Source organism: Trypanosoma brucei, chromosome 4 (assembly GCF_000210295.1).
Source record: "Trypanosoma brucei gambiense DAL972 chromosome 4, complete sequence".
Classification (NCBI taxonomy): domain Eukaryota; phylum Euglenozoa; class Kinetoplastea; order Trypanosomatida; family Trypanosomatidae; genus Trypanosoma; species Trypanosoma brucei.
The window spans coordinates 138,858-160,044 of NC_026737.1; the positions used below are offsets into that span (position 1 = coordinate 138,858).

The 21,187-nt window shown below is 47.4% G+C and overlaps 9 protein-coding genes across 9 annotated transcripts; 1 reads left to right on the forward strand and 8 right to left on the reverse strand.

Moving 5' to 3' along the window:
* Positions 1-1,000: 1,000 nt before the first annotated feature.
* TbgDal_IV580 (hypothetical protein, conserved) lies at positions 1,001-1,663 on the reverse strand (the record flags this gene model as incomplete). The annotated part of the gene is made up of 1 exon (XM_011774341.1): positions 1,001-1,663. One exon carries the CDS (start codon positions 1,661-1,663, stop codon positions 1,001-1,003), a length of 663 nt encoding a protein of 220 aa, XP_011772643.1.
* Positions 1,664-3,231: 1,568 nt separating this feature from the next.
* TbgDal_IV590 (hypothetical protein, conserved) lies at positions 3,232-11,019 on the reverse strand (the record flags this gene model as incomplete). The annotated part of the gene is made up of 1 exon (XM_011774342.1): positions 3,232-11,019. The coding sequence occupies one exon, from the start codon at positions 11,017-11,019 to the stop codon at positions 3,232-3,234; it is 7,788 nt and encodes a 2,595-aa protein (XP_011772644.1).
* A 15-nt stretch (positions 11,020-11,034) lies between these two features.
* On the forward strand, positions 11,035-11,343 carry TbgDal_IV600 (hypothetical protein, unlikely; the record flags this gene model as incomplete). The annotated part of the gene is made up of 1 exon (XM_011774343.1): positions 11,035-11,343. One exon carries the CDS (start codon positions 11,035-11,037, stop codon positions 11,341-11,343), a length of 309 nt encoding a protein of 102 aa, XP_011772645.1.
* Positions 11,344-11,755: 412 nt separating this feature from the next.
* On the reverse strand, positions 11,756-13,207 carry TbgDal_IV610 (expression site-associated gene (ESAG) protein,putative; the record flags this gene model as incomplete). Its single annotated transcript, XM_011774344.1, has 1 exon — positions 11,756-13,207. The coding sequence occupies one exon, from the start codon at positions 13,205-13,207 to the stop codon at positions 11,756-11,758; it is 1,452 nt and encodes a 483-aa protein (XP_011772646.1).
* A 578-nt stretch (positions 13,208-13,785) lies between these two features.
* TbgDal_IV620 (hypothetical protein, conserved) lies at positions 13,786-14,931 on the reverse strand (the record flags this gene model as incomplete). The annotated part of the gene is made up of 1 exon (XM_011774345.1): positions 13,786-14,931. The coding sequence occupies one exon, from the start codon at positions 14,929-14,931 to the stop codon at positions 13,786-13,788; it is 1,146 nt and encodes a 381-aa protein (XP_011772647.1).
* A 700-nt stretch (positions 14,932-15,631) lies between these two features.
* Positions 15,632-16,114, reverse strand: TbgDal_IV630 (hypothetical protein, conserved; the record flags this gene model as incomplete). Its single annotated transcript, XM_011774346.1, has 1 exon — positions 15,632-16,114. The coding sequence occupies one exon, from the start codon at positions 16,112-16,114 to the stop codon at positions 15,632-15,634; it is 483 nt and encodes a 160-aa protein (XP_011772648.1).
* A 519-nt stretch (positions 16,115-16,633) lies between these two features.
* TbgDal_IV640 (hypothetical protein, conserved) lies at positions 16,634-17,872 on the reverse strand (the record flags this gene model as incomplete). Its single annotated transcript, XM_011774347.1, has 1 exon — positions 16,634-17,872. One exon carries the CDS (start codon positions 17,870-17,872, stop codon positions 16,634-16,636), a length of 1,239 nt encoding a protein of 412 aa, XP_011772649.1.
* A 432-nt stretch (positions 17,873-18,304) lies between these two features.
* Positions 18,305-18,886, reverse strand: TbgDal_IV650 (hypothetical protein, conserved; the record flags this gene model as incomplete). The annotated part of the gene is made up of 1 exon (XM_011774348.1): positions 18,305-18,886. The coding sequence occupies one exon, from the start codon at positions 18,884-18,886 to the stop codon at positions 18,305-18,307; it is 582 nt and encodes a 193-aa protein (XP_011772650.1).
* A 504-nt stretch (positions 18,887-19,390) lies between these two features.
* Positions 19,391-20,293, reverse strand: TbgDal_IV660 (hypothetical protein, conserved; the record flags this gene model as incomplete). Its single annotated transcript, XM_011774349.1, has 1 exon — positions 19,391-20,293. One exon carries the CDS (start codon positions 20,291-20,293, stop codon positions 19,391-19,393), a length of 903 nt encoding a protein of 300 aa, XP_011772651.1.
* Positions 20,294-21,187: the final 894 nt, after the last annotated feature.

Consider the following 21,187-nt stretch of genomic DNA (forward strand, 5'->3'; position numbering starts at 1 on the left):
TTTATGGTATTTTCCTTTTTTAAGAAAATAATATGTTACCTATGTGAGAGAAACAAATAAACTGAAAAAAAGTTACTCCAGCTTCAACGTCGCCGCAACTCGTTCTGGTGAGCGAGACACTGCTTGCCGCAACTACCAGAAGCAACACATAACATATATATGGAGGAGGAAAATGTTTTTTTTTTCAAAAAAAGGGACCAATTTCCCGCACGCAACAAAAAAAAAACAAAGAGAAAAGAAGGAGGAAACTTCGGGGACAAGCAAAAAACAGGTTCTGCAAACAGTCAAACATTCGGGAAATAGAGAAGAACAAAAAAAGGAAACCGCATGAAAGATGTGAGGGTAGTAATGATTTTCTTTTTTTTTTTTGCAAAGCAAAAAAAAAGAGACGCACCCCACCAAAACAAAAGAAAAAAAGAAAATGAAATCCACCGCGCAGTTGCAAGGGCCCTCGTCCAGTTTTTATAGCCATCAATCACAACGCCACACCAAAGAAAAACTCGACATTTATGCGAAATTCGCCACCCCATTTGCTTGCAAACACCTGTGCACGCATGCAAAAATGTTTAGATATATAAACAAAAGTTTATCCGAACCTCAACGTATTTGTGTAAATAGATATGAGCACGAAGGTATTTGTGTCTATGAACTGGTTTGTTCCGTCTAGCATAAAGCACACATGTAGAAAATTAAGCAAAAATCGGTTACCGCCCAATATCTCGAACCCACAAGCCCCCACCTGATAACGAAAGGCAAAGAAAAAAAAACACACACACACACGCAGAAATATCACCAACCCACGCAACACTAGGAACGAAACCAAAAAGAAAAAAGAAAATAGGGGTGTAATAAACGTGAGGCGAACAGACGTACGTAACCGTAATTCTTTTTGTTTGTTTTTCTTGCTATTGCTATTGTTTGTCTTCTCTCTTCCCTTTTTAATGTTTCTATTCGTGAAAAAAAAAAATAGAATATATTTCCTTCTCACCTTTCTATTGTTTTAAAATAACTGGGCTCGCCTTGATGGCTTACTCACTTTACTAAACAATGGGGTATAAGCCCCTGGACCCGGCGTCACGCCATCTATTATATCATTCCAGCGATATGGCGTGTTGTCGCGGCGCCCAGAGCGCTGTGAAGGCGCAACGTTTTTGTTCCTAATCATCAATTCCATTTCTGTACCGAGAAAATAAATTCCGTTGCACTCTGGAGGTGGAATGAAGCGCCGCTCACGAGTGAAGGTTCTGGCACGCGGGTTATCTTCCATCAGGAAACTTCCCATCACCAGTGAGCTGTCACGGCTCCAACTGCGGCGCATGCTCTCTTTCATTTCCAAATATGGAGTTCTCTGTGCAGTCTGCTGTCGTTCCTTTTCATTGGGAATTCGAATACTGTGATCAGAAATGGGAGGCCGCGGTGGTCGCAAGGGGAGTGTTCGTTGCGATGGTTGCGAGTGCCGACGCCTATTTTGCGTAGGACCCCGCAATGAACGTGGGCGAGAAGAACTTTGATCGGAAGCGCCGAGGATTCTCCTCCGCTGCTCTTCCAGCTCTTCACGGCGCTGCTTTAAATCATTCAACTTCTTTTGTATATCCGAAAGCTGCTTGGCGGTGTCTGCTCCAACAAAGGAATCACCATCTGAATTAGGAGATATGTTCGCCATCAGATTAGTCACGTAACCTTCTTTTTCCCCTCCCTGCTCCCTTGTCTATTCGTTCCGCAACACTTTCGTAACTGCACGGCTTCGGTACGTCTCACTTTATTAATTCCACCAAACAAAAACACGCGGTGGGGATCCGTAACACACCGATCCCCCAACCCTAGCGACTAAACGCAAGAAACCCCAGAAAAAAATAATGTGTGTACAAATATTATATATATATATATATATAATTGATTGATGAGAACCTAACCTTCTAACGGAGCAAAGAATATGCTTACCACTACACTGCACGTCCGTGTTAGCAGACTTCTCTCAAGCAGTAAGAAAAAGTAAAAAAAATGGTGGAAGAAAAAAAATAGTGAAGCGTACAAACGAAAGCATTCACACTTCTTCTTATACTTCCCCTTCATGGAAAGGCAATACTAAACAAAATACCTCTAACCTCTTATTTGCGGTCACATGTACAACCTCACCTCACCTCAACACCGCAAATCCACAGTAATGTTCCACATGTGTGGTGAGCATTCCAGGCTGGTCAAACAAATGTGCATATGAAATGAAACGAAGAAAAAACGTCATCAACAACATCCCTCCCTCTCTTTTCTTCTTTTCAAAAAAAAATTTTCCCATCCGAAACCTGTAGCCAATCCTTCTCTTTGAAGCATAATTCAAGAAAAATTAACAAAAAAGGGAAGGAACAAAAAAAAAAAAAAAGCGCGCCCTCACATAAGTGTTTCCTCCCACATAACTCTTTCATAGTCACCAGCATTCATCTCACTTTTTTGTCTTCTCTCTCTCTCTCTTCCCCCCCCCCCAAATGCCGGATTCGCCGCTAAAACAACAATAAAAAAAAAAAGAGTTTTTCTCTTGAGCATTGCACCCCGCATCCCCTTTCAACGACACCAATAGGAATGGAGGAAGCCGAAAGAGGGGAATGATGATAATGAAAGTGACAAAAGAATTACGTGATGCAACGAAACTAAAAAGGAAAAAAAAACTGCACAATAAGATAATTTCGTTGTGCGTTTGAAAAATATGGTGCTTTCTCAACCACTTACACACACCAAGTCAATCACACACTTACACGCATATATGTGAGGACACAGAAATGCTATCCACACCACTTATCGCACATGTACTCATATGCCACTTTGTTGTCCCTGGCTCACCTGTCCATGATTTTACATCATTTCAATCGGCACGGGAACATCCCTAAAAGGGAAAGGAAATGGTGAAACGTAGTGGTGGATAAAAAGAAAGAAAAAGAATAATTAGACACAGAACCCCGATAGAGAACATGAAAAAAAAAAGTTAGAAGCCACGAAGAGGGGGATAACACTACAGCAAAGCCCCATCTCGTTCTTTTTTTTTTTCCAGTATCAAAGCGTTCATCCAACACCTGTAATCACTTTCGCTCGCTGTTTCTCCTCTATGAATTAGTGGAGCGCCAGTCTTTAGGGAAATTTTAACATGAAAAGGGGAAAAAAAACATGATATACCTCCTTTTCTGCGCCCCTCGTCAACACAGTGCAGTAAAACACGATGTTGCTTCTGCTCCCTGGTGTCCACTACCAGAACGGTGCCCAACCAGTTATATATGCCTCAGCAAGATTATCAAGACTTGTTGCTTCTTCAATAAGACGGTCGACTTGACTCGCTACGTTCTGCAAGTTTTCCTGATTATTAACTGTTCGGAATGATGACCATGAAGGAAGCGCTCTGCCATCTGTCATGTACACATCCCTGGACGACTCAGCAAGGCCCTGCGACCACCAGGAGAAGGGATCGTTTGGATCTTCAGAAACCTCCCGTCGAGACGGCTGCCCCGCAACCACGTGGCATCCATCGGCAAAATCTTCACCCGTCAGCTTCGCACGGACGCGGGCTAAAGCCAAGTCCCCTTGCGTGTTACGAGTTTCTTCCTCACCAGTCTGTTCTAATGTCGTTCCAGGTGCCTGCTCACGAACTTTCAAAACTGACCGCGAAAGCTGCATCGGAGGGCCGTCGATGAGGCCATCTGGTTCAGCAAATGGGCTCGCTTCACCGCCTGCCACAGGGGCCTCCAATAGCGAGGCGGAATTCTCCCCTTCCGCAACGGTCGTCAGACGCCAGTTGATGAGCGGATCGTAAATGAATGCTTCAAGAATTGAAAGGAGGTTCTCCGAGTGCCGCCGGAGGATTTTCATTACCAGTTCACATGTCAAGCGAAAAACGCCGTCAACACCAGTGATACCCAAAGCAGGAACAAGCAAACGAGTTAATCGAAACGGCACCGCCTCGGAATACAATGAACGGTGCATAGCCACTTCAAAGCAATCACCAAAGTCAATGTGGACGACAGATCCCTTATCCTGAAGCATTAAATTATTGAGATGCCTGTCTCCCAACCCTAATACATATCCCACAATCGACATTATGGCCAACGTGTGGCCGTAAGTCCCCCTGTACTGCAACCAATGTTCGCACGTATCATTCTTGTCCCAAATAATACGCCGCAGTTCATCATCAGGGGTGCTGGCCATAACGTGACTTAGTAGCTGCTTCCTCTCCTGTTTGTTCCGATGATGATACTCTGTGATGTTGGCTAACTTTCCCTTTTCCACTATCATGCTCACCTCTTTATAGATGGAAATATTGTGATCCTTCCGCCACCGCTCTAGCATCTTGTATATCGTTTCAGTGTTCTCCACCCACCCGATAATACCCACGTTATCGGTTAATGGAATGACAGCGTACTGGGGAATGATTAAGCCCATTGCGTTCGATAAGCTGTCCGAAGAGAATATGGTATTGATCAACTCAATAAACTGCATGACACGCTCATCCTGACGTAAATCTTCGTGTCCTTTCAGAAGAAACCGATATTTACTCCCATCTGAACCGTCTACACCGAAGCGCCGAGGCCGCTGCTTAGACGGCATAACATAAACACGAGAATGAAACTTCTGAATCGTAATGAGTTGCTGACCTAACACAAACGTACCAGGGACCGGGACATTGCTTTTGTTTATCTTTACAAGCGTGGGGGACAAATCATCCATCTGAAGCCGTCGTTCTCCGACTGCTTTGTGCAGTTCGCAGTAAACCTGCTTCAAGAGGACCCATGCCTCCTGCGATTCCCCTTTCTGTAGCGCTGCCCAGGCACGCCGCAGGGTTGAACCGTGAACTTTCACAAAATGCTGTTCATTGGGTGTCGACTCCTTCTTCATCTCCTCGTAGAGGGGACGCAGGATGTTGCGGATTTCTGACACATTTTCTGGCTTCCCAGCTGCCAGCTGAATGCAGTTGTGCCATTTTTCGGTCCATAAGATAGCAATTCGAACCATTTCGTTGCTGATTAGTGAAGCCTCCTCCACCATAGGGCCATTGGTGACCCGAATACCCTTAAGCACACGCTCAGCCGCCTGCCGCCGCATGACCTCGGGTGATTTCTCTGTCACAGTAAGTGGATATAGGAGAGCATGTGGGAAGTTGCTGCCGATACTCACAAGCAGATCCGTGAGAATAGACCTTGCCTTGGCTCCCGTAATGCCTATACGCGCAACCAGTTGTGGAATAACGTTCAGCCACACGTAGCACGGGACACTTTTGATGCCCTCCTGAATTGCTTCGTTGACCTCATTCACAGTGCTGTGCGAAAACCAAATTGAGAGAATGCGAAGCACATCTTCCATCACACCATTGCTCTCCCTCCGAGACAGAGCCACGGCCTTGAACAACGCGGTAATTGACTCGATGTGATGCTTCGTTTGAGTCTCTTGCGATGTATTGGGATCACGGGACAAGTCGTAGTGTAAAATTCCAAGGGAGTGAAATGCAGCACAGTTTTCTGGACAAAGTTGCGTTGCAGTCCTCAGTGTCTCAATTGCCTTAGTTCCGCAATCAGGAAAGAGTTGAACCGTCCACTCACCGAGCAACAACCAACAGCACCCCCACGCCTCGGCACGGTTACTAGTTGCAGTTAACTGTACATTATTAAGTATATCGGAGAGTAAGGTGTAAGTCTCCTGCTTCCCTCTGGTGACATAACAGTGCTTCATGTACACATGAATTACATCAGGGTCTAAATTGGCCAACCGTGTGTTTAAGCCGTTAGGGTGAAGTAAAGTGCTTAGCGTATGGTCAGCTAGTGACGTCCAGTGATGCTTAGTTAAAGCACGCACGCAAACGACCTGCGATGGCAAATCTTCCTGGGGTGAAAGCACCAATGAATTAATGGTGATGAGTGTCTTTATATGCGCTGGTCGAGAGGACATGAGGGTGACGCGTTTATGCCACAATTCCCTTAACATCTTTCGCCGTTCACTTCCTGATTTTACAAATGACACAAGCTCCTCAAAGTGTCGCACGTGCTGTAGCTCCACCAGTGTATCGTAAGAGCGATTGTAGCTTTCTGTGAACGACTCGAAGAATGAATCAAAAAGTGACTTTCTATGCTCATCTACATAATCCAGAAGCTCTCCGTAATGTTTCTGCCGGAAGAGGGAAGCACAACGCTCAACCATATCTAAGCGTTCCATCACACCAGGCTGCCCAACAACTTCATCAAACTCATCCCACCTACCCAACCAGAGAGCAGCTTTGGCCTTGAGTGGAGCCACCTCAAGTTGCGCATCTCTGTCCAGTAACTCCCAGTTTGTCGCGATGAGCTCCTGCATGGTGATGGTCTCACCCAGAGCATCGTAACATCGTAGAGCACCCAGGAACGCCGAAGTGTCGAGGGTACCATCTGCAACATTCATTCGAGACTTGTAGCGAGAGAGTGCTTCACCCCACCAATTTAACTGCTCCAGAGCTCCAACCTCATCGAACCCAAACTGCTCTGGAGCGATAATATTGCTGGAGAACTTCTCCGACATCTTCTTAACGAGACCCTTCGCGACCATCGTAAGCCCCAAGTGGTTGTAGAACTCGATCAGGCGCTCCGCCACCTCTAATGCGTGCCGCACTGCAGCATTCTGCCGATCAGAAACCTGACCACTCAGTTCGCTCAGAAGTTGAGCAAAGAGGATCTCATTCAAGAATATGGCTCTGGCGTACATCTTAGAATTCAAAGCCACACGTGCTAACACATCAATATCCATCAAGCAGTCGAAGGAAAGTCCTCGCTTCCCTCCATTGGGGCATTCCAATGTTAACTCAATCCGGTTAAGCCCCTTAACAGCACCAACAACCTCGTGAGTTGTAACTAATCTCTTGCCGTTAAGAGCCAACAGTCGAGCGCCAACAGGGACACCTGCTAGAGCTCCGGGACCGCCAGGCTCCAGGTGCGACACTACAACGTCCCCACTTACTTCATCGTAGTTAATGCCGAACTTGCGCTCTTCGTTATCCCTTTCCACAACAAAAGTTAGCTTTTCCACCAAGAGTATCATTTCAGGATTTAACTTACCGCGCTCCGACTCAATAAACTCAGCGAAGTCAAAAATTGCCTGCTTGATGTCGTTGGGAGAAACCTCTAGAGCACGTGTAAAGGCTTTAATTATAACCTCTTGTTGTTGCGCGTTTAGTTTCCCAATAAACGCAGCAGCAGCAAAGGGAAAGAGATCGCGTGAAAGACCGGTATTGTCCGCAGCGAGCTGTGCTGTGCACCGCAGCGGCTGAATGGGAGAATTTTTGAGCATCACAACGGAAGTGTTATGCAGCCAAGCCATCCACGATTGTTCACGTTTCTTCTTGTTAGCCACTGGCATCCTGGATATGTTCTCGAGTAAGCTGTCATCAACCTGACAGTAACTCATGGCATTTTGGACCAGCTTTAGTATGCCCAAGTTTCGACTCAAGGTAGACTGAGATTCCTGTGCCTTGCTCGTGAACGAACGAAAGTTAAGAAGCAAATCCTCACCCTGAACGAAGCGAAAGTAGACGACGGTGTTGCCCTCCGAATGTGTTACGGATATAACTTCAAAGTCATGATCCCCCAGTCGCAGGACCCTTTTCATCACCTGCTGGAAGTCCTCCTTTGATAGCGACGGCTGGTCGGAAACGAGTGTAAGGGGAAGTTCAGGGTTGAGATTGTCGTGCCCACTGAGGGGGGCACGAGCCTTCAACAAACCATCTGCTGCAGACTTTAACAAATTAGTGAACATATCCTCCGGGAGTCCACACTGCTGTACAAGACGCTGTATGGGTTTAATGAAACGCCTTGCGGGGCGCTGCACGATGCCCACAAGAAATGCAAGCGTACGGAGACCCATCTCCATCTCATCTTGGCAATCGGATTCTTCAATGTACCAAGTAATAGTGTGAATGATTTGCGAACAAAAATCCTTCATGAGCAGAGGTTGCTTCGCCATGATTTGGTTGAGGAACTCAAAGCAGGCCGTATTCACCTCCTTCTTCTTTAGACCGGGTACGTTCGGTGTGGCTGCGTCTGCTGGCTCAATACACCCAAGTACATGGGGTAACAACACCTGAAAATCCCTCTCGTGCAGTATGGCTAAGAACGAGTCGAGTGACTTCACAGCGCGGACAACCAAAGCAAGATCTCTCTTATCCTGCAGGAGCCGCTGATGGATAAACTCCACAGCCCATCGGTGGTCGCGCATTTCCTCCGGTGACAGTCCCCGACCCACTCGATCTAGCAACTCCACCACACCTGCATTGAGAGGTTTTTGTGAGGCCTGGGGAAGCAAACAAAAAAGCCGGACAGACTTCAGAAGTTCCAATCCTGTGCTTGCAGGGATAACGTCTTTGAACCGCTGCAAGAGAGTGGCAAGGTCAGACATTAAAAGTAAAATTACTTCGTACAGATGCACCTTCTCGGGGTCTGCAAGCCAAGCCTGCAGTTGTGGTAGGAACTGTGTGAGAAGCATCGCCTTTTGTCTTCCTGGTACCTCATGTATCATCGAATGAATGACAGAAATGACACTGGCTTGTTGTTCAACATCCGCAGAATGCTGAAGGGTTTTCACTAACAAGTAGAGGACGATGCACGGATATCGCTCGTCCATGTGCAGATGAATACGCAGTCGTGGCTTGTAAAGGGCCAATGCAGGTGTCGCAACCTCTTCCTCCTCTGCTATCTCACCCTCTTGTAGTGCCTTCACAATGTATCTAGCCTTCGTCGGGTCGACGGCTCCAATGACACTCAGACACTTCATGGCAGAGTAAATCACAGCCTCACTTTCCTCCGCTTCACCACGTATAATCCGTGAGAGCGCGCGGTATACACTCACATGGGTAGATTGCTCAGTAATGGGAACAGTGGCCAAAATTGAGCAAAGTGCCTCAATTGCAGCCTTCCGCCGAGTCGACGAAGTACTCCCATTGACAATGGCAAGAACAGGCTGAATAAGTTGTTTCGCATCACAATGGTTCCGTGGACCAGAATGATCCAGAACGGCTCTCAACAGATTCAACAGTGCAACAGAAAGACTCTTTGAGACAAACGGCTGTTTTTCTAGTCTTCTTAACACTGATGTCTCAACTGTACTAGGGGACAGAAGTATCGTTCCATTTTCCGCCGCCATTTGCAGGAGAAAGGCGTGATAAACTGTCGAGGAGATAGAGCCATCCTTTACATCAATCTCTCGCAACATGTACTCTTGAAGCTGCAACAACTGTGCATGCAAAATGTCAGGCTGTAAAGAATGGAGTCTGTACAGTAACAACATGGCCTGATCCCGCACACCACGGCAGACGTCATTACGGGACATAAATAAAGCATCTATGTTGTCCGGTTGGACGAGATATGGCTCAAACACGGGCGAGAGCCTTTTCAGAGTATAGTAGCGTATTTCCATTTGCCTGTCCGTCACCGCAACGTCAAGCAGGCTCTCTACGGCAATTTTAACCCTACTGTTCAGTTGCGTAATAGTGGCGTCTACATGGCTCCCTTGGCAACTTCCCCCCTTGTCGGGAGACAGAAGAACCTCACAAAGACTAACGACTGTGCCGACAGCCGCACGTCTGACATCAGTGTGTTTGTGAAATACAAGACCAACCGCGCTCTCAAGTGCCTCAGTGTATCGTAGTGTTTCGAGGAAAGAGAGGGATCGCACCAAGACATCGACGTCACTATCGGGTGAGAGATCAATATTGCACTCTTCGAGCCAATCCACATTGGATGGGGCGCGATTCCCCATGAAATGAAGAAGTGCAGCAACCTTCTCGACGCTGTTGAGCACATCGGCTCGCTCAAGCAAATCATACACCCCGAAAACACATTGCTCTCCACATTGAGTTCGCAAATAGTCAAGTATTTCAAAAGCTAGTTGATTAAAAGGAGATTTCGCTATGAAGTTACTCACAGCGTCGACAGTGAGCACTGCATGCGACTCGATATTATTGAGGGATTTGATAACACTTCTAAAAGTGGTGAGTGCGCTTAAGACAACAGCCTCGTCGCCACCAGAGATGTAGGACAAAAGATTTTTCATGACCAAATCGTACAATTTTTCGTCCTTGACTAAAAGGGGAAGAATTTTTCCCGTTGCGCGTGCGGCCCTAACACGAACGTCCTCGGTGTATACCCTCCAGTCACGCTGCACCACGAAGGAAGCAACTGCTTCTAGCGACCACGGCACAGTCTGCAAAGTAGAAGATGCCGATATTGCGTCAATTACCGTTAAGAGTCCGGTTATGTGTTTTTCCTCAGTTGCTGACGATAAGTGAGACGTCATGGTGCTGGCCATCTGCTCCGCCATTGAGGCGGTCACCTCAATACAGTGACTTTCCGCGATGTTAACAAGGAGACGTGTTAGTGCTTGGCGGTGCCAATTATCGTTACTTTCCATGATTTCGTGTATGAGACAAGGTGGCGAGCAGGGTGTGTTCAGCAGGTCCAAAAGAGCAGGACTCCGCTTGATCACTACAGCCCCTGCATCCACCATGGTGGCAACCGTTTGGCAACCTACAGCCTTAGCACGAGTAACCGAGCTGGACTGCATTGTGGTAATGGCTCGCCCAAAATGCTTCCCAAGAAGGTCAGATGTGGAGCGCACATTTTCCCTTAGCACCTCTCCCATTTCCTGCAAAATGGTGTTGCAATCCGCCTCGTTTGTTGTCTCACAAACCTTCCGTACGAGAAGAGTAAAACATCTACACCTCAATTCGTGTGGGTCCCCCAAATGTACATCAAACACGACACGAAGAGATTTGACCCCTTTGCTAATTGAAACACCGAAAGTGTCGCACAACAGTTGGAAAATATAGTCGATCAAACAATGTTCACTCAGCTCCGGTGCATGCGCCACGAGGATATCGAGCAGCGCGGAAAGGCACTCCTCTACACGACGGGGGCGGTCATCAGGTGCGTTCTGAAGGTTTGAAAATACTAGTCCAAACTGGCGTGTAAGTGCAGAAGCACTGTCACCGAAAGGCCTTGATGACCTCGGACTCTCTATATTTGACATTCGGCTCCAGCAGAAATGAGTACCCACAAACAGAAATATGTATATGTGAGCGCTAACAAGCAAAGACAAAAGAACAGAGGGTCACTAAGACCTCTGCGTGTTCTCCCCTTCGTTCCCTACTCGAAACCTTACTTGCCAACAACTGCCTCCCTCCCTTTATTCTTCCTCACCAACTCTTTGCTCCACTCACACCCTATGGGATGTCAGCGTCTCAGCTCCTCCGAGAGCCACAACCGCGACCTCCCTCCTACCAGCAACGCAGAACGGGGAAGGGAGAAATTGTCACGGAACGAAACCAAGACGACAGCACCAAGCAAAGTTTAGAAAGTAATAAGTTATCCGAATAGAAACAACAACGGCATGAGTTTCATCGTAAAACCATAGAAGAAAATACGGAAGCACAAACACGCACGCATATCGGCATCCATGGTGCTGTTAGCTAGCAATGCCGTTCACACTACATGAACGCTATACACAAACCCGCACACAATCAAACACAATTAGACCAACAATCTGCTGCGTACTCTCCCTCAACGGCTGTAGCACTCCTCCGTTTACGAGGTTGCGACACATATAACAAGTAGCAAAACAGTTCATGACAAACATGAAAATTAAGAAGATGTCATAGAAGTTATCAACCGCAGGCAGCACCGGCGGCACTAAGGCAGCGGTGACGGTGATGCTTATTCAGCCGAATTGTTCGTAAAGAGCGGTGAATAAGAGAAGGTGGATTCGATCATACGGTCATTAATGAGGTCTCATTTGAAGAGTTTCCACGCGGCACATTCAACGCGAACGTAATCGACTCACTGGTAACGTTCAGCAACGGTTCTGTGGTGTTACCAAAAATCGTTATCGTTGAGATTTTCTCGTTGACCGCAGGGATTACCTTGTCTCTGAGCTCCCTCGAAAGTATGTCGTTCAGCGTGAGCTGATCAATCGCTCCAATATTTGAAGTTTCTACATCAATCGCCAGGTCAAGCAAATCCATTTCCAAAGGGATGGCGCCGCTGGAGTCAAAATAAAGGCTTGACAGAGAAACTGTCGTGTTACACAGTAGCCTCATCGCGGGAATGGGATCACCTTCAGGGGGTTTCATTTCCAACGCCAGTCGGATGCCTAAAAGATGGAGAATGAGGCTATCCAAACCTACGGGTTCCAAATGCACCGCAGTCTCCGCCTTTACTGAAACCATGAAGGGGCAGTCTGGACAGAGAAGGTAAGCCTCGGGGTACATGGCACTTATCAAAGAGGTGTTAAACTCCTGGGCGAACTTTTTGGTAAATTTCACAATACTTTTATTAACGAGAGGGACTAAGACAGTGTTCACAGCAGTAAAGGAAGCAACTACACCGAAGCTTCTTTCGGGAAAGGGCACGTCAAGTAGAGGAGTCTTGGCGGACGAATTCGACCCCCCTCCCGGGGATGGAGCAACAATTGTCACCAAAACCTGCAAATTCCCATCGGTAATTTTCGGGCTTTCTGGGAAAACAAGAGGTGCTGTGGCAATAAAATCGTTCAATTTTTCTTCCAGTGGACCCATTGCCGCCCGTGGAATCTCCCCCTGCAGGTTGCCCATAATGCTTCCCTCCTGCTGTTTAATGAATTTGATTATAAAGTTATCGAACACCATGCACCAATTGACCAACTTTGGCGTTAAGTTTAACTTGGCGAACCGAACGTTCATATCGTCAACGGTTATCTTCAGTTTTTCGTCATCATCTACGGAAAGGCCCAACACAAGGGAAGCGCTAGAAACCGCAACTGATGCTCGGACCTTCCCTCTACATGAGGTAATCACCAAACTCTTGCTGAAGGTTGTGTCCTCCGCGTCTGCAACGATATCAGTCACATTCAACACAAGCTTGTTCGGATGCTTTATTTCGAGGGAAATGTTTCCGATTTTTATGCCAGTAATGGGAATAGCACCCAACTGAATACCATTTACCTCCCGTGACGGAATAGTGTACTTGTCGAGCATATTATTTACCATCTTAACTACGGTAGGCATGATGTTGGCAATGGCCGTGTCGTTGACTACCAGTGCGACGTCCCCAGAGGGAAATGGTTCACCAGAGAGTTCAATGGAGCCAGCGTCGCTCCCCGTCGGAAGGGTAATGATGCGACCCAATGACTGTGACACATGGTAGAACAGTGTCACATACAGCAAAAGGAACAACTTCGGCATGGGTGCAGTGGCAACAAAGCTTCTGTAAATTTCTTCTGTGACACACTATTCAATGGGCAGATTGGGGGGGGGGGGCACCTCAGTTACACAATCAGAGCTGCCCTATTAATCAACTGATAATAAGAAAAACAACGGAGGGCGAAGTGAAAGTACTTGCGCATAGGCCGCTAACCGCAAGAAATGCTGTCGATATATATATGTGTGTACGTATGAACACTTGCGTCCGCAACTTGCGTTACCACGCACTGGAGAGCGCGCCACAAAAAAAAAAAAAAAGACAAACCTTCACAAACATGCAAAAACCTTTATTGTACAACGTTGGTGATCCAAGTACAAACAATACAAAAAGTCGTTAGCTTTCCCCACACTAAGTCTTTCTCTTGACTTTGATAAGCTGGAAACCTCACCATACTTACTATACTTACAACCCCCCCCCCGTAGTTCTTCCACTATCCCTCCATGTGCGTCACGGAAAACTGATATACGCACTTACAAAACGTAGAAACGAGCAAAAATCCATACCCCCAAACAACGTTCGACACACAAACGAGTGAGGGCTGAACCAGCGATAACTCTACTTAACTTCCAGATGCGGGGAAAGGACGCTGGCCTCCATAGCAACGCTGCGTAAATACACTTTTAGGTGAATAACGAAGCCCCCTGCTATGTATGGAATACAAGTTGTTGACAAGAGGATCAGTCACAGAGGGTTGGGGATTTATGGGGATCACAAGCTCGACGAGTCCGGAGTCAACAGAAAGCAGTTGGGCGACATCACCACCCCTTTCACCAGCCAACCTCAACCTGGATGCGATACGGCGCAGAACACCGGCGACGAACCGCAGTGTGTCGTCGGAATTAGCGGGTTGGACATAATCCTCAACAAGTATGCTGTGCCGCGGCTGTCGGTGTACAGAAAGCGGGTTATTTTCAAGGCACAGCACTCGATCCAAAGGCCGACCCAGTAATGAGAGGTCCTTCACGCCCCCACAGTCCTCCTTGAACCAGCGGTGGTGACGAGAAATAATATGATGATACCAGGCACGCCTCTGCACAACCCTCGTTATCGCTTGCACTAACTCATTAACGTGGGAAGCGGTTCCAGCTGACCAAACCACAACTTCACAACCCTCCTCATGACAGACGTCGAACAGCTCCTTCAGGTGCGGTCGCAAGTGAGCACAACCACCCCGAGCGGCAACAAGTGTCTCATCCAAGTCAACAACAAAACACAATGGCGCGCCCGGGGGACCTCCACCCTGCGGGAGTAGCACTCCTTTTCTTTTCCCTTGAGAGCGACGGGTGGAAACTCGGCGCACCGGTGGCGCCGTAACTTCTTTTCGTGAGCGCCGCCTGCGGTCCTCTATGGTGTAAAGCGAGCAAAAAAGAAAAGGTCGTAGTTCCTGCAAAATGCTCATGTTGCCGTCATCGTCATCATAGTCACTAGAGTCGGAGCTCTCCAGCAGGGCGTCTTGAATAACATCGTTAATAACATCGAAATCAGACAACTCAGAGCTTTCATCGTCATCGCTGCATGAAAATGCGCTACCTGCTATTGTAACGTAAGAGGACTGAGGCGAGCGCACAGGAGAGGTGGGTTCGTCCCCACGAAAGCTCCTACTTTGTCTTGTCTGCCGTCTAACTGCAATTCGGTTCCTCCTTTCACCACGGTAGCGCGAAGGGGAACCCGTTGTGGAGGGTCTCTTCCCACACTTCCTGCTCATACAGTTGTTTCAACGGCAAATACTCACAGTGACACCGGTTCCAGTCCTTCTCCGTGCCCCGCTCCCCCCCCCCTGCGGTCACTATTAGCTTTTGCTAATGCAGAGAAGTTTACTCTTTTCTCTTGTTTTGCCTCGCTTCTACGCTCCTAAGGGACAAAGTGAGGGGGAAAAAAACGCTCACTTATTTGTGTGGCGCTGACTTAAGCCGACCTTCGACAATGTATTGCTGAACACTCCAAACAGCTTTCCACTGCCTCCATTCGACAATCGTTTTTTGTCCTTCCTTTCCTGCGAAGTAATAAATGAAGCTGAAGTACAAGTAAGCAAGTACATAACTTCATGTACCCACCCATTCGTTCACAGGAACGCGCACGCAAACACGCATATGACGAAATCGCAGGGAAGGAAAAACAAAAAAAACAGGCTCCTTCTTTTCTTTTGTCAGTCACCGCCGCAGCCGTCAGACATAAAAACGAAAACCCAACCCTTAGTACCACACTCCTCTTTCCGGGCAAAACGTGGTAAATGAATGGACAACATGTGACGTAAGACGAAACAAAACGAGCGCATCATCGAAAGTGAATAATAATGATAACGATAATGATAATGATAATTACAGTGGTTATTGTGGTAACCTCAGGTTGATACAGATCTGTGTGGGGACGAAAGGAGAGAAACCTACAGCTTTTACATGTCTCGGTTACGACACAATGCCTTCCTCCTCCAACTCCCTCCGCTTGATGCGTTCATTTCGGGCCTCTATTTTCTTTTGATCCTCCGTTGCAACATCGTATGGGTTGCCGCGTAAACGGTACCGCGGGTTTACGGCATTCACCTTGCATAAGGTCCAATTCCGCCGTTCCATGAAGCATTCACTAGCAGCTACACAATCCTCCACACTTTGCTTCTCTTCAAAGCATTTCGTTGAGACTATACATTCAATCAAGGCATTCTTGGGGCGCCAACAGATGCTTTTGTTCTCCTTTTCCATGAATGAGTCACCTTGGCTCACGAAATAATTGGCGACCAGGTGCAACAAAAAAAAAGGAAGAGCGGTCAAGTAAAGGAGAAAAAAGAGTGAGTGAACGAGTAGAAAGTAATCAAATATTGACGAAAAAAGACAACCAGTTGCGAAACAAAGAAGCAGGTGCGAGGTACGAGTGAAAAAGTGGCAACAAACCATTGGATAAACGGATAAATGAGCAAGCGCTCAACCTCTTGAAGGACGGCAGAATATCACACAAACAGTTCTCCGCGAGGTCGATACGACGTTTATCAGTAGGAGGGAATGGTGTACTGAGAAAGCGGTTAAGATAGTAAACAACAACACATAAAACAAAACTTTCCGGAAACATGAAACATTCCGCAGAATAACCGTTCGGTTGCCGACACGAAATCTCATCCCCGCGTGCCGAGTTGCACTTGAAAAATAAAAAGTAACGAAACGCCAACAAGAATAACGCAGTGTTGACAACGGAGAAAGGGGGAAAAGAAAAAAACACCGTAGACTGAGCTGTGGAGAAGGAGGGAGTAGAGAACAACGAAAAACGCAAGTGGGAGAAGAGAAAGGCGATAAAAAGAAGGAGGAAAGCGCGTTACTAACCACAACAACAGGATTCTTTACTGCCACGGAATGGGCACGCCTTGACGCGTTTTGCCCACAACATAATTGAAGCTCCTCCTTCCTCCTCCTCTCTTTCCATCACCACGGCGCACTCATCTCAGGCAAAAGCACCTCTACTGGAGCTTTTGGAAAAGTTACACGAACGGTTGTGCCGCTTCCCGGGGTGGTGTAAATGTCAATGCGCCCATTCCAGAGATCCATATACACTTTAGAGACGGGTAAACCAAGACCGAACCCGCTGATGAGTTGGCACAAAGAAGTATTTGTGGACCAGCCAAACTGCCAAAACTTGCCGGCGACCTCGAGGCTGACACCATCGGCAGTGTCCACCACATCAACGATAACGTGCGTGTCGTTTGTTGCAAAGTACACCTTCAACTCCATGTCTGTTGCCTTCGACATAAGCGCCACACAGGCGTTCTTTATAATCTCTCTAAAGACATACGCAAGGTGTCCCTCAACAGAACGAACCACATCTGACGGCTGAGCTTGCGGTCCGCAGCCGGGTCGAGCCGTAGGGGAAACAGTTATGCTTGAAGTCGCTAATTGGCCTGCGGGAAGGGTGGTGAAGAGGTTAGGCCGCTCCTCAACCGTTATTGCCAGCGAACCACCGTGAGCGGCCTGCACCACACGTGTGTAAAGATCAATAACAACCATTCCCGCATGCTGCAAAAGTGAAGCAACACACGGGTCGACACGAATAATGGGGCCAAACCGCCCCGGCCCAACGAGATGGAGCAAATGTTCATGGATCACACGCCATGAAACGCGGCGGCGGCAAAAACAATAGATCCAGTAATTGACGTCCGGCGAATTGATACACTTCTCGTTAACAGCAACGTCCAGCAAATTTTCCCGCGGCCGCAGACCCTCCAGCAAGTCAATGAAGCGAGTTTGCACGGAATCTTGTGCGTCCTCTGAGAACTCCAACGCCTTGTCGACGCCTTCCCCATCACTAATTTCGCTAGACAAAGTGGAACCAACGTCGCAAACCTTGTCACTCTCCGGTTGCTGGAGATACGGATCAACCATCTCTGTCAAGGCGACACATCGCTCAAACTCACTCTTGCAAATACTCTCCAGTGGAACCAACTGAGCGGCGGTTTCACGATCCAAATTTCGTTTCAGGATTTGGCTCGCGAAAGCTCGGTAACTGCGTGCCGTACGAGCGGTCAGTTGCTCAACAGCGGCGCGTATATGCTGGCGGTCATTCCCTTTCATGTCGCGCAAGTCCATAGGACGGAGTGGTACCTCTAAAAACTTCTTTAGAGCTCGGTTACTGCATCTCGGTGTTGCTGAAGCGAAAAGACATCTCATACTACCTGTTCTGGTTATGTTAATGAGCACGGAAGAAGAGGGATAAAAAAAAACGAAACGGAAGAAATAAATGCACGAACTTACTCAATCCCCTCACCGACTCGACCGGTTGCTTCAGCACCCTTTGCCCTCCATGTGAAGCCGGGAGTAAACAAAATAAGTGAAAACCATATGCGAGTACATTTGATTGTCAGGCGGCTCCCCCTCCCCTACCCAACAACAACAAAAAAACGATCATCTCCTCTTTGTAGCGCGTGGACACCATGTATTTAGCTTCCGTCACCACCAGTTAGGTTGACTGGGATGCTAAAGTTGATCTTCCACCGTTGCCACATTTTGGTAACAGATGCACAGACATTTCTTTTGCAAGGGCAACGGGGTGAAAGCAAGTGGAACGGGGAGGGAAAAATATACAAAAACAAAAAGCCGTCGTTAAGGAGAGCCTCGTTTCGGTTTTCCTTTAGACAATTCATATGCCTTCCTCCCTGCCTCGCGTTCTCGTCCTACAACTTGCTCCAAGTCTGACCACAACCGCGCTTCATCCACCAAATGCTGCTGCACTCCGGAATCGTACCAATCGACGTACAACCTACGCCGTTCCTTACCCTTGACAACTCCGTGCTCTATCCATTGCAACTTCTCTAGTTCCTCCATGCCAAAAGCCCAATTGTCAATTATGATGTGTCTTATCTCGTCCTGCTTTTTCCCTAAAGCCTCCCTCTCCTCTCGTTGTCTCCGCTCCTCCTCAAAACGAGCTTTGCGTTCCTCCTCTGCTCGGGTTAAGTAACGAAGTGCGAGATTGGTGGCAACTATCTCTCCATCAACACGAACATGCGGAGAGGCCTCTTGTTTGGCGATGTCCCTTGCTGTTGGCGGATACTCCTCACCAAGAAGAGAAATCCGCCGCTGCACATCAGCCGCCAAACGCTCCTCCTCCGTTTTCGTCTCATGGCGACACCAAAGCAGTGTGCAGTCTGCCAAATGTACACCTGCCGCCTCTATATTATTTCTCATTCTTTCTTGGCGGAAAGTTATACACACACTAGTACAAAGCACGGAAAACGTGAGTAAGCGTGCATAAGCACAGCAAAGAAAGGGAATAAACCCATCATTGAAGGAGAAACCACAAGGAAATATGGAAGTAGGAAAGGAAACAAACTGCCTCAATTCGAACTATAACATCAACAAAGGGGAGTGACATCAGGCACCTTATGCGTAGCCTCTAGTGCACGTGTAAGCGCTTGCTTGGAGCATTTTGCCAATACGCGCACAACAGTAGCAGCGACACATCTCTCTAGCTCCCCATATGGAGAACATGGACATCACCAACAAAAAAATTAGTAAGAATGGTATTGGTAGGCAGACAAAACTACAACACACAGGCACAAAAACACAAACACAGGCACCGGCAGCCAAACAGTCACAGAAAATCGAGACAGTTACGAACTTTTTTTCTTGAAATAAAAGTTTGAGTTCTCCTCAACACAAACACAAACATGCAAATCCTCCGCACTAACGTCACAAGAGGAACTCGTCGACAATGCTCGTACCACAGCCCTCCTTGTTGCACAACGCTCCTACGCCAGCTAATGCATTTGCAACGACTTTATGAACCCTGTGGAAATTCTGCTCCGCTTGTGGACTTCGCGCCACAACAAGGATGCGCCAGATGGAAGTATGGTTGTCCACTTGCTGTATTTTCTCCACACGGAGTTCAACACTAAGGGATGTGGAGCCCCGGTAAAGCTCCGCCACAAATTCGGGCTCTATACTTAGAGATTTGATCAGGATCATGTGCGGCGTTCCGACCTTTGAATTGAAACCAGGAAACACAGACTGGAGCTGCGAAAATGTGGTAATACGATCCTTATCCTTCGTGGCAACATTGGTTTCGTACAAAAATAACCGCGTGTTGTCGACAGTAATCGCCTTCACGCGGTACGAAGCTTTCTCATAGTCCACGTTCGGGAGGGCCTCCATCGATATTGTGCGCTCGGGGTCACACAAAGAATGATCAATGTACAACAATTTCCACAGTACAACTGAGGCAAGGCCCGACTGTCGCGCGAGACGAAAGCCTGCACTCTGCAGCGTCGCTTGGGACGTGTCGAAAACATCAAGCTTTATGGCCTGATGACTTGCGGCGACTTCCACGGGTACGACTCGTACACCACTAATACTGAGAGAAGCAACAATTGTATCCAGCACGGTACTGTTATTTGAGCCGAACCGGCCGTACATGCTGTGAATTGCCATACTTGCTTGTGTCTGGCACGTTGCCACCCTCGTTTGCATCGACGCAACCAGCACGACAAAAGCGATAGCGACGGCAGTGAAGATGAGAAGAAAACTCGTTAAGCGCTGTTGGAGCTCGACTACCTCTCGTCGGTTAAAAGCAGCACGGTGTTCGGTGTGGCCCATCACTACCGCTTGTTGTGGAGCTTTCGCTAAGGAAAAGAACGATAGTTGCAGTGGCGGATGTCCTTCCACAAGGAAAACGACGATGCGAGTAAGGGAGAACGGAATAGTTTCCCTCCAACAAATACGAACTAAGAAAGGGGCGGAAAGAAGGAGGAAGGGCAAGAGTTTAAGTACAAAACGGAAGACAACTGAGTAATGTATAGGGACATCTGTGCATACATATGCTGATGGCAGTAGCAGTGGTATGGGGAAAAATTATGAAAAGGGAGAGCAGCCACGACAACGGTGTAGGTTACATGTCTTTTCTACAGATTAATGGTATTTCCCTCGTCCCTTTTCGTATCCATACATATAGAAGCTGGAGGCGATGCCCAGAAACAAGTATCGTTGGAAGGGTAGAAAAGAGATGGACAGATAAATATATGTAAAAGAAGTGGTGAGGGGGGATAAAGTAAACAAAGACAGCATCAAAGTGAAGGAAAATACATGGTCTAAAATTATGGCGAGGATAGCGAATGATTATATACATGCAGGCTCAGTGGAACGGTGGAGAAGATCCTTCCCCGAACGTACCACTCTTTCTACCCCTTCTCTATTTGTTATACGCAATGTTGCTTTTATCACATCTCTCTCGGCACTCCCACAGTTCTTGTCCCCATCACCATCTCATTGCATTTTTTTCTATCTCTTGCCTTTACTTCGAAGGTTTTACTTCGACCCTCCCCAAAACAGAAGGACACTTAGAAATTTAGCACACGTGCCCACACAAATGCCATCAGCAAGCCTGAAAGACTAGCGCCCAACAAAACAAACGAAAAATTACACCTCTATGAGTAAGAAGGGAAATCAAAACCAGAAAGGAAAAAAAGGAGGGAGAAGAAAAAATAAAAAAAA